The 13,374-nt window shown below is 34.8% G+C and overlaps 1 protein-coding gene across 1 annotated transcript in view; it reads right to left on the bottom strand.

Moving 5' to 3' along the window:
• Naaladl2 (N-acetylated alpha-linked acidic dipeptidase like 2) overlaps positions 1–13,374 on the bottom strand; it is a 675,105-nt gene that overhangs the window by 456,335 nt on the left and 205,396 nt on the right. Inside the window, exon 5 of the mRNA XM_071614921.1 lies at positions 7,016–7,166. Within this exon, the coding sequence (XP_071471022.1) occupies positions 7,016–7,166 (151 nt within the window). The remainder of the gene's footprint in view (positions 1–7,015; positions 7,167–13,374) is intronic.

Consider the following 13,374-nt stretch of genomic DNA (forward strand, 5'->3'; position numbering starts at 1 on the left):
AAATTTAAAACTAATTCTATTATTTCAATAACTTCTCACATTGTGATAGAAATTATTGGTATTTTTTAAACAGATTTTTATTATTCTCCAAATTCACCATAGATTTTTGTGGAGACTTTGGTTCTTAAACAAAACAAAGCAATTGTCTCTATTGATCCAGTACTCTTTTAAATTAGAGAGTTCCCACTGCAATAATAGAGAACATTCTGAATGATGAATGTACTAAATGGTACACTGATTTCCTAAGGACAATAATCACTCGAAATGCTCTCCGTAGCATATAATCTTAGATATTTCAGCAATCAAGTGAAAATTCCCCTGTGTGTGGTGATGAAAATTGATGTTAACAAAATTTTTTTCAAAACAAAATTTTGATTTTTTTAAAGGAACAGTTGAATTCAAATAATCTGTATTTTTTATTTTATAAATTGAACTTTCTGAAAAATTTAGATGTTTAACAATGGTTCTTTTTAAGCCTTCAGGACATAGTCTGTGTGTCCTAGTGACACCCTCATCAGTTATAGTGCAATAGTAAGAACACATTTTTTATTTTTCCCCAACCAAGTGACAAGGCATTTCATGCTGTGAATGTCTAACACTTTGCTGTGACAGCTAGGCACATATTTATATTTTCTGCTATTTTAGTCAGAGAATAGTTCAACATTGTCTCAGTTGATTTAGTGCCAACTCAAGTCAGTCTTTCAATATTTGTCCAGGTAACTGGACCAAGAATACCTGGTGAAGACTTGTCACAAATTACAGCGATATTCTTTATTCTTTGAATAGTTTTGGTTGGCACAGGTGATGTTGAACAGACAGTAGATAAACAACACACAGATCCACTGAATTGTAACACTGGGAATATTAAATAAACTGTGTCGTTTGATACACTTCACTAGAGTAAAACCACTGAAAAGACTTTACTCTCCAGAATTTAAAACAAAAGAAAAAAAGAGGAGTATAGCAAATAGAGGGATATAGATACAATGCTTTAAATTAGGACTAATTGTAGGAAATGGGGTATAAGAATATTCAAGTCCAAGTCAAGAGAGAGAAAATAGCTTGGATCTCAATTTACTAGTAGTCAATAGATTTACCAGGCAGTTATTTGGAGACAGTATTAAATTATTATTAGTAGTAGTAGTACTACTAGTAGTAGTAGTAATAGTAGCATTGGTACTGGGAATTGAATAATGGGGTGATTTACCACTGAGCCACATCCCTAATTCTTTTATTTTTTATTTTGAGATAGGTCCTTGCTAAGTTGCTAAGGCTAGCATTGAATGTGTGTCACTGTGATTACTGGCATGTGTCACTGTTCCTGATTCTAAAATTAACATAAACACTGTAACCACAGAAAATTCAGAAGATAAATTATTAAAGGAAGTATACAGAAAGGAAACGATTTTTGACTTCTAATACTATTTCAAGTTCAGACTTCAGACAATCCTAATGCTTAGACATTGGGTAAAGGTTTTCTTTTCCACATTTCAACACAGATCAAATGGAATCCTCACTACATACACACATTTCTTACTTTCTTACTTTTGGAATTACTTCCTGGCCTTCTAATTTACCTTATTTGAGGTCTGGGTTATACAGCTGATTAATGATTTCAGAATAAGCATAACTCAACTTATAATTGATCATCTGTGTTAAAGTTGTGACCAGCTATTGTAAATATCAATAACTATATCACATTTACCTGAGTAAGCTATAATGGTCAAGATTCTTGTGTTTCAAGTTTCAGAATAGAATTTTATTTTATGAACTCAAAAGACACTTAAATTCTAAAATTATATTGTTTTATAGAAGAAAGGTGGTTGGACCATAGATTGGCATAGTCTAAACACCTACAGCAAGTTGGTAAAAGCAATTATAAGGAAACATAATATGCCACTCCCAGATGCCACTTTGGCATAAGGATTATTTGAGCTAAAGACAACTGAGATCCTGAAGATGTGAAAGACGGAAGGAAGGAAGGCAATCAGGCAAGCAAGAAAGCTCTGGAGATGTCAAAAAAGGGTTAAAAAAAAGGTCTGCCTCCCCTCTCACCATTTATCTTAAATTAGGCTCAGGCTCAGCCTGTCAACCAGGCAGCACAAAGAATCTACGTAACAAACTTTAGTAAAACAAGACTTATCTTCCATTAATTTCCATGTATTTTTTCTTTTTTATTGATTTTTAAAAAAATATATGACATCACAATGCATTACAATTCTTATTACACATATACAGCACAATTTTTCATATCTTTGGTTGTTTATGAAGTATGTTGACACCAACTCGTGTCTTCATACATGTACTTTGGGTAATGATGTCTATCACATTCCACCATGCTTCCTAATCCCCTGTCCCCTTCCTTTACCTTCCACACCTCTGCTCTTTCTAGAATTCATCTATTCCTCCCATGCTTCCCCTCCCTACTCAGTCAGCCTCCTTATATCAGAGAAAACATTTGGCATTTGTTTTCTTGGGATTGGCTAACTCCACTTAGTATTATCTTCTCCAATGCCATCTATTTACCTGCAAATGCCATGATTTTATTCTCTTTTAGTGCTGAGTAAAATTCTATTGTGCATTTATGCCATATTTTTTATCCATTCATCCACTGAAGGGCATCTACATTGGCTCCACAGTTTAGCTACTTTGAATTGTGCTGCTATAAACATTGATGTGGCTGTGTCTCTGTGGCATGCTGTTTTTAAGATTTTTGGGTATAGACCGAGGAGAAGGATAGCTGGAACAAATGGTAGTTTCATTCCCAGATTTCCAAGGAATCTCCATACTGCTTTCCAAATTGGCTGCACCAATTTGCAGTCCCACCAGGAGTGTATGAGTGTAACTTTTTCTTTGTTTGTCTTCATAATAGCTGCCATTCTGACTGGAGTGAGATGTAGAGTAGGTTTGATTTGCATTCCTCTAATTGCTAGAGATGATGAACATTTTTTCATATATTTGTTGATTGATTGTCTATCCTCATCTGGGAAGTGTCTGTTCAGGTCCTTGGCCCATTTGTTGATTGGGTTATTAAACTATACTATAGAGCAATAGTAACAAAAACAGCATGGTATTGGCACCAAAACAGACTGGTAGACCAATGGTACAGAATAGAGGACACAGAGACTTACCCACAAAATTACAATTGTCTTATATTAGACAAAGGTACCAAAAACATGCATTAGAGAAAGATAGCATCTTCAACAAATAGTGCTGGGAGAACTGGAAATCCATATGCAACAAAATGAAATTAAACCCCTATCTCTCACCATGCACAAAACTTAACTCAAAGTGGATCAAGGACCTAGGAATTAAACAAGAGACTATGTGTCTAATAGAAGAAAAAGTAGGCCCTAATCTTCATCATGTGGGATTAGGCCCCAACTTCCTTATTAAGAATCCTATAGTGTAAGAATTAAAACCAAGAATCAATAAATGGGATGGAATAAAACTAAAAAGTTTCTTCTCAGCAAAAGAAACAATCTGTGAGGTGAACAGAGAGCCTACATATTGGGAGCAAATTTTTACCCCTCACACTTTAGATAGAGCCCTAATATCTAGAGTATATAAAGAACTCAAATGGCTAAGCATCAAAAAAATAATTTCCATGTATTTTTCTTTCTACCATTTGCCCCCTATGAAAGTGTATGCCCTTTTTCCTGTGTCCCATTACCTCTCTATAAATGTATTTTATTAAGATCTTATATGAACCTCAAATCCTAACCACTCTTTTGAGTTCCTCACCACAGAATTCCGCCTACAACTATTGCTGCATGTGCCAGTAAACTGTTTTTATGTTGTTAATTTATATTTCAGTGTAATTTGTAGGGCCCTAGTAAGAAAATTTAGATGATATGGGACAAAGTTGTGGGGTTTTTTCTCCTTCCCTACATGGTTCTAATAAAGTATTTCATACATCGATTTAATATTTGAAATATTGGATAAATTATCAAGGGAATTAAGATAAATTCCAATTAAACTTCCAATTCCCTAATATTTAAGTGGAATTTCAAACTTTTTCAGTCAATAGCATTCTGTTATTTTGAGTGATAGAAGAGATGTGAATGAAATGACAAAGCTTTTAAGGAGAAAAACCATGTATTTTATGAATAAATCTGTGAGGGGTAAATGTTTACACATGATTTTTTTTAAAGAAACTTTAATTGGGTTATAGTTAGTGTATAGCTCAAAATCATTCAAGGCAGGCAGTCATGTTGAAGAAGAAGTTGTTCATTCAACAGTGACACTCTATTGAAAGTCTATTGAGTGCAAGAATTGGGCTACAAACCCAGAATTAATATGTCAGAATCCTGATTGACATAGAGATAGCAAATATGAAAGACACAAGATGCTGCAATAATGGTAACATGAAGTCACAGACTGGACCAGGAGCCCTAGTGGTCTCATTTGATGTGGCAAATGAAAAATAATAAAGCTTTTCTACCTCAGTTCTCAAACCTGAGTTGCATCAGAGCCACCTGGAGTCCATGCTAGATCACAGTAAGTTGGGCCCCTCCTTTAGAATTCCTACTTAAGTCTGAGATGTAACTCAAGATTTTTTTTGCTTCTGTGAAAATTATCTTGTGAAGTACATACTGTTACAGTATAATCTTGCTTTTTTATTGTGAAGAAAGTAAGGTTCAGAGTACTTAATATGCTCAATAGATCCAAAGACTTGCTTTTGTTAAAAGAATGATCCCAGCATTTTTTTTTTCTTGTTTATGGGGACAAATGTTACTTGGAAACATTTTCCTCTTCACTCTGGTTCCATAACAATTGAGAGCTATTTGGCTATGCAATGAGACTGACTGAGCAGAGCTTCTGATGGAGTTCTTGTGTTTCATCTAGACAATCCATTTGGATTATGTATTCAGAAGAGTACATTGAAATTCTTGATTTAAAAACACCTACTTTTTGGCAGAGGCAGGTCCAGGACAGACTTGCCAACCCAGCACGGAGCACAGACAAAGCAGCCCCACTGACACCCATGGAGCCTGCACTGGGTCCGAGCTGCATCTTTGAACATATCACCCAATAACACTGCCCATCGCCCCCCACAATCCGACCTGACACCCCATCGCTAAAGGCCGCTGCCTCCATCTTGGGATATATTCATCACCATCTTTAGTTGTGGCAACTCCCAGGTTGGATCACCAGCTGGGAAGGTATCTATAGTCAAAAACTCCCCGCTCTCCCTGGTAGCCGCTAACCCTGCACAGTGACTGCCTAGTACAAAACATCTCTCCAAGACAGGTGTGCAGCCCCTAGAGTGCAACCCATAAGACCTGCTGAGAGAAAGCTCCTAGATTAGGAAGTAGAAAGGGAGGAGTGAGTGAGATACAGTTTAGAGACTAAATTAGAGACCAGGAACTTTGAGGTCTATAGGTAATACAAGGAGATAAGACTAGGCACCTACATCACGTGAGTGGGCCCCAAAGGAGATCCTTGAGGTGCAGTCTTTTATCAGGAAGAGCTGGTGCCATACCCCAATTCCAGGTGCTGTGCACCCAAGACCAACCCTTTTACCCTGGTAACCTTCAATATCCTGAGTGTGGAGATACCAGAAAATAACAGAAATCATCACCTATCTGATGACAAGGGAAGCAGGAAAGATATTGGACTCCAACCAAAACAAGCCTTGTTTCTTCCTTAGAGACTTTTTCCCCTCCCTCTCTATTCTCCCACCCACACATACTTACTCTTTCACCACTTCCATTTAATATAGTTCTTGAAACTCTATGCAGAGCAATTAGACAAAAGAAATTAAAGCGATACAGATAGGAAAAGAAGAACTCAAAGTAGCACTATTTGCTGACGATATAATTCTATACATGGAAGACCCAAACACTTCCACCAGAAAACTTATAGAACTAATAAATGAATTCAGTAAAATAGCAGGATATAAAATCAGCATTCATAAATCAAAGGCATTTCTATATATCAGTGATAAATCCTCTGAAAGAGAAATGAGGAAACTATCCCATTTACAGTATCCTTAAAAAAATAATAATACTTGGGAATCAACAAAAGCAGTGAAAGACCTTATACAATGGAAACTACATAATCCTAAAGAAAGAAATTAAAGAAGATCTTAGAAGATGGAAATATATACCTTGTTGTTAGATAGGCAGAATTAATATTGTCAAAACAACCATACTACCAAAAGCACTATACAGATTTAATGCAATTCCAATCAAAATCCCAATGACATTTCTCATAGAAAGAGCAGTCATGAAATTCATTGGAATAATAAGAGACCTAGAATAGCTAAAGCAATCCTTAGCAAGAAGAGTAAAACAGGTGGCATTACTATATCAGACCTTAAAATATACTGTAGAGCTATAATAACAAAATGGCATGGCACAAAAAAAGATCTGTAGATCAATGGTATAGAATAGAGGACACAGAAACAAACCCACATAAATACAGTTATCTTATATTAGACAAAGGCACCAAAAACATATATTGGAGAAAAGATAGCCTCTTCAACAAAATGGTGCTGGGAAAAACTGGAAATCCATATGCAACAAAATGAAATTAAGCCCCTATCTGTCATCATACACAAAATTCAATTCAAAATGGATCAAGGACTTAGCATCTTCTCCTTTTACTTACTAACCAAACCATGTATTCTTCTAGATTCCGAACTTTGAAGTAACACAGCTGCCCCAAAGTAGCATCAGATACTTCCTGTCTCGGACCATTTGTACATGCTTCCAACCTACATGGAGTGGCCTCCCCTCATGGTGGTGATCTATCAGTTTTCCAATTATAACATAAAACATATTTGCATTCTGTTTATAATGTTATAATTTATTGAGACAAAGTCTATTATAATTTATTTTAAAAGCTTAACTCCAACAGGTTGGCAGTCTCCAATTTTAAGAAGCTAAACTACAAAATATGAAGTGGCTAAAAATTAATTGACTTCACTATCTCTTGATTAATTTAGGTAGCATGCCCTGATAAATTGAATTCTTGTGACATTTAGAAGAATAAGAAGCAACAAACCTACCAACACTTGGGTAGCCAGGCGTAGAAGGGTCTCCTCCTGGATTCAGCGTCACCATGAAGTTATCATAGTTAATATTTGCAGTCTTTGGTAAATCACAGGGATCAATATATAGAAGAACACCTCCAAATCCAGCCTTTTCCAATAAAGAAATCTAAAAAAAAAAAACAGGTAACAGACTTTTAAAATATTATCACATACATTCTGAGTTCATATAGCGCCATTTCATGAATGTGGTTAAGATACTATGCCTTCATTTCCCTTCCCTTCTCTCTCTTTTTTTTTTTTTTCAAAATAAGCAGACACTTCAAGGGCTGAAGAAGCATGAATCTCTGGCTTCAATTTCCAATACCACAAAAAAGCTAAATTCAATTAAAATTAAATAAGTAGGTACTCCAGAGTGTCTAATCAATGAGATCAGGCAAATGATTTTTCTACTCATCCCTTCCTACTTCCTCCCCATCTCTATAATATTTAAGTAGAATTCCTATAAAATTTGCATTTAATGTCAGTTGACTGCTTATGGAATTTCTCACTTCTTTTTTTTAAATGTCTAGGTAGATTTAGAATTTCTAATTTTGCAAGATTAACAGAGAAACACCACATGCAATGTTCCCCTTTAAAAAAAAACTGTCCTGACTACTCTTATGTCCTTCCCTAGAGCAGAAATCACTGCAGTACTGTGATACATTTCCTCCAGGGCTATGCCTGTCATACCAGTTGTTAAACTGTTGAAAGACTTTCACACTTTTTGGCAAAGAGCCACTGTTCTGAACCTCCCAGGGACCCCACTATATAGTCATTCTAGTCTCTATCCTGGATGCCCAGACAGACCTGCCAGATAAGGCAACTAAGAGATTAACACATAACTCAGGGAGAGGCCTCCTTCTGAATGATTAGCTTCTGTCTTTATGGTCTCTGTCATTAAACATTTTGGAAATAGCCCCTGGTTACTGCCTTTGGAAATATTTAATGTAAAGATTCCCTTCTGTTCTTTAGTAAGTATACAATGCATAAGTATAATGGGACAGATGAACTTGACACCATCCAAAGTTCTCTTTATCTTAGCTTGTTAAATTGATTTTTTTTATTATGCCTCTTAGTGTAACCTACCTGATTGTAAGGAACAGTAATCATGATTTGCTGATTCTATTTGTTTCCCATGAGAGAGGAAAAGTAATTAAGGAGCAGTAAAGGAATAAATGAAAATAAGACTAAGGGTCATATTGAGAATAGATAGTAGGTGGTTATTGTGTGACTTTAGTTAGTATCTATACTTCACTTCCCAATTATTGCTTTTACTGCTTATTTGCAGTGGACTAAGCACAGTAACTGTGGCCCCGGCTAGACCCTTCCTTGAGGGCAGAGGTCACTCTTATCTTCTCCATCATTGTACAACTTGCATTTAAAAGCCTATAGTGAGCATTCAAGAGTATTGCTAAACAAGAAAATGCACGAGTAGGTATAGGTGAGACACAGCAGGTGTTGAAGAAAATAGAGCCCTGAAAAAATACTTAAATGTACATATACTAGGAATAATAAAACATATTTTTACATACAAAATGACCTTAACTACAAAAGGAAATAATTTGAAAAGAACCTAATATAGAATATTAGTATACCACTTTAATGGTATCTGTCCTACTCCTTTAAAAATGTTCCATACATTACAATTTTTGGTGCAATAAATAATAATTTTTATAACAAAAAACTACCATTGAGAACCTAAGTAAAGTATAATTGACTCATATTTGCCTTCAATAATAAGCCACTTAGATCAGATTTCTGTTATTGTTTTCCCCTCGGTATTTTAATGGAGAAAAGGAAAGAATTAAAAAGGAGAAGAGGAATGAAAAGGGGGAAAAAAGAAACAAAGAATGTGTGAATATGATGAAGTCCAGATTTAAGTTACTCTTCAAATCCTCACCATCCTCACCACTTAAGTCTTTAGGGAGGGCTTCTGATATTACATGCTGAAATAGCTATTCTTTTCTGGAGAGGGAGAGTAGTAGGGATTGAACCCAGGGTGCTTCATCATTGAACCCTTTTATTTTTTGAGACATGGTCTTGCTAAGTTGCTAAGGCTGGCTTTGAACTTGCAATCCTCCTGCCTCAGCCTCCTGAGCCACTGGGATTACAGGTGTACACTACCACATCCAGCTGGAATACCTATTCTGCTTGTTATAGGAGAATAAATCAAAAAACAAAATTCTTTGGGATATTAAAAATATTATTTTATTAATAATTCATGATTATTAAAGAGAAAAAAGATATAGGTGAAAACCAAATACGAGAAAGTTCCCTTACATATCAAGAGGTATTTAGCATAAACATGACTAGACCCTTCTTTTCAGGGTTGATGCATATAAACATTTACACTTAGAAAATAAGACCATGTTAATACTATTGTGCAATCTGATTTCATTTAGTTAACAATAAAAAACAAACATTTGTCCTTGTTAAGTACATTTTTATATAATTTAATACCTGTTAAATATTGTATATATGATACAAATAATAGTATACATATGTGATCAATCTGTAATGTTCACAAAAAGCATTTTATGTTATATTGCAATAAACTTCCCAGTAGATAAAGCTCTGCACAAATATCTACCTCCATGAAATATATTTCCATTGGTGAAATGTCTAGGTAAAAGTATTCCTGTCTTTATTAGTTTTGGTAACCTATGTTCCCTGCAGAGAATATAGCAAGTTATAGTTTTACCAGGTAATATGTGCAAGTTCAATAGTTTTACCAGGTATATGTTCAAGTTCAATAATCAAAAACTTATGCGTGGTTTTGCTTTTTATGGTTTCAGTTCTTCTCTGTCAGCTATGGTCCAAAAATATTAAATGGAATATTCCAGAAATAAGCAATTCATACATTATAAATAACATGCCATTCAGAGTAGCATGATGAAATCTTGAGCCATTGTGTTCCATCCTGCCTGGGAAGTGAATCATCCCTTTCTCCAGTTTATCCAGGCTCTATACTCTGTTCACTTGTTAAGTCACTAAGCAGTTATCCTGAATATCAGGTTGACTTCCACAGTACTACAATATTGTGTTACAGTAACCCTTATGAAGTAGTCTCATTGCAGTAACTTCAAAATGTATAGTATTAATATATTATTAGAGACACAATGCAAAGAAATTGAAATATTTAGAATCTGTACATTAAATTTCTTCTGAGCAATTGGACTTTCTTCAGTTTCAGATCTAACTTAATATTACCCTGTGAAAAGCTAGTTTTATTTTTCAAAACTACTTGACAGTGTTTATAATCTAAAATATGCTGCATATATGACAACTACAATATCATGTGTGGTTAAGTATATACTGCATTAGTGAAGCTATCAACATTATGTTTATATAGGAAATACTTCTAGTCTAATGAATACTTCAACCAGTATTTCATTTGCAGAAGAAAACTTAAATATTGTGCAAATTTGCTAAAAGTGTTTATCCAAAATGTTCATCAGTGATATTACTAATCTTTGAGTAGTTAAAAAATATATATATTTCACATTGTATTTCTCAAGATAAATCATTAAACCAACTTCCTACTCAAATGCCTCCAACTTCTTTTATTCAACTTAAAAAAGTTCTAACTCTTTTTAGTTTGTATGCCAGGGTTTGCTAATTCCCTTCACGCTACATCATACCTTTACTTACATGACAACCCACAAAAATATACCCATCATTTGAAGGCTTTGTAATACTGAAAGTGAAACCAAGTGAAATTTTATTTTGTTACTTTTTCTAGAAATTTAAATGATTTGGTTGGTACTTTCAATAGCAATAGATTATGACCTGTTTTGAGAAGAAACTTTATAGTTTCATCATATCTACAGTGCCTAACAGACTGCCTAGAACAAAATTATATACTTTATTGTTGCTGAGTTGTTGACAAAATGAGGATATGTACCAACTAGCAAGTGAATGAATGCATAAGTGAATATGGTACAAGTGTATACCATAGTGTATATTATATTAATGTTATTTTGCTTTGCTGTTCAAACCCTCTGACTGGAAGACTTGAAATAGATTTTGTTGTGGCATCTTTTATGCAAAGTTAAAATGCAAGTATAAGTATTAAACCAGCTTACTTTAAAAACTCAAGTAAACATGCAATTAAATGTATTTTCTCTTTTATCCTCCTTTTAAAAATACATAATTAAAAATAGGTCTATTTTGTATTGATCTTTGCTCTGTTTTGTTATCTAAGAGAGACAGGTGGAAACTAACCCAATGGGGTGTGACATTGTGATTTGGTCCTGCTGACAGGTCATATATGAATGTTTTTGGCCAGTTTCAAGGTGGCTGATCACATATTTCTTGCTATGAACCATATTAATACATTTCTGCTTGTGTAGAGTATATGAAGCTAGGCTCTATCAATTGCCAAATAACCACTTCCAAAATAAATGGCACTACCAATCCATGGACAACACAGCAGTATTATTGAACAAACCTTAGAGAACTCTAAACTTCTGGGTATTATTTTCTCAGGATAGTGTTTTGGTAAATGAGAGTAGTCAAACTAGGTTTTTATTCTATTGTCTTGGACAATCAATATCTGGGCACTAGGTGGCTACATGTTATTTCAAAATTTAGGAACAATAATTCAAAAGAAAACTAAAAAGTCAGGAGGATAAAAGAGAAAGGCCCCTGCTCTGATTCTTATTAGTTAAGTTCTCTATTTATTCATTTCTATTCTTACTTTTAACTGAAATATCTTTTAGAGTCCAGAAGGAGGAGGATATATTGTCCTTCACACAATTTACCTATTCATGGTATCAAGCAAGGGTATATCATTTGAATTCCACACCTGGACATTAATTCATTCACAGTTGTTCCTAAATGGTCAGTACATGCTTTTGAACCAATTGAATGTTAACGTGCTCTTTTGATTGTCATTGGTCAAAATGAGTGCATGAGGGGCTGGAGTTGTGGCTTGGGGTAGAGTGTTTGCCTCACACGTGTGAGGCACTGGTTCGATCCTCAGCACCACATGAAAATAAATAAACAAACAAAATAAAGGTATTGTGCCCATCTACAACTAAAAAAAGAGTGCATGAACTGCCACCTGTGTATCTGATACCAAAATAAGAACTTTGATTATTTTCCCCACCATTTAGGCTCTTTACAACATTCATTCAACATTACCATCATCTGAACTTCATAGTCCTCATGTGGGGGGAAAAAGAAAGCTTAACAAAACCAAAGTTAAAAATAATGCAAAAAGAGGACCTTAGTTTTACAGAAAAAAAATTAAGGCCTATTGTCATGCACTAAATTTTTAGGTCTTAGCACACATTTGAAATAACTAATATTTGGAGATAAAACTTTATAGAGTAATTAAGGTTAAAAGAGGCCAAAAGGATCAACTCTAGTCCAACATGACTGGTGTCCTTATAAGAAGACAACCCAGAAGAACAGGCACTGAGAATAGGTCGTGTGAAGACACAGGGAGAAGGTGGCATTTACGAGCCAAAGAGAAAGACACCAGAAGAAACCAACGCTGCAGACACTTTGATCTTGGACTTTTAGCCTCCAGAACTGTAAGAAAATAAATTTCTGTGACATAAGCCACCCAGTCTGGCATTTTGTTATGGCAGCCCTAGCAAATGGAAAAAAAAATACACACACACACAGACACACATACACAAACATCTGCTAAACTCCATAAAAGATTCAGGAATATAATTTAGATTAGAATCTAAGTCTTATGAGTCAGTTTTTAGCCAAATTATCAAGTATTTATTGTACCTCTACTATGGGACAGGCACAATCTTTTATTTGTTGGTTTTTTAAAAAAAAATTTCTAATACTTTTTTTTTAGTTGTAGATGAACACATAGTACCTTTATTTATTTTTATATGGTGCTGAGGATTGAATACAGTGCCTCACACGTGCGAGGCAAGTGCTTTACCACTGAGTTACAGCTCCATCCTTATTTGTTGATTTTTATTCAAATGATTTGATATAAGTCACTTAGATTCCCCTTACATAGTTGCTAAAATTGTGATCAAGAACGTTAAGAAGTTGGCCCAGGGACAGAGCTAATAAGTGATAATGCTAGGGATCAGACTGGAGTTGTCTAAATTCAAGTCTGGTGATCTTTCCACAAAGTATGCCTTTCTTTTTCAATTATATGTTCATCCTTTACAAAGACAAATAGACTGGCTAAGGGGTGAATTTATAAAACACATCAGATGCTTCTTGCTGTGATCTGCTTTCCGAGAAGACACTGAAATCAATACTGTGAGAATTATACGCCTGTTTGTCTAGATTGTTAAGAAAAGACCTGGATTTGTGCAATGGTACTGTCATGGGGACCTGTTCATATCAAAAAA

Source organism: Marmota flaviventris, chromosome 8 (genome assembly GCF_047511675.1).
Source record: "Marmota flaviventris isolate mMarFla1 chromosome 8, mMarFla1.hap1, whole genome shotgun sequence".
Lineage (NCBI taxonomy): Eukaryota > Metazoa > Chordata > Mammalia > Rodentia > Sciuridae > Marmota > Marmota flaviventris.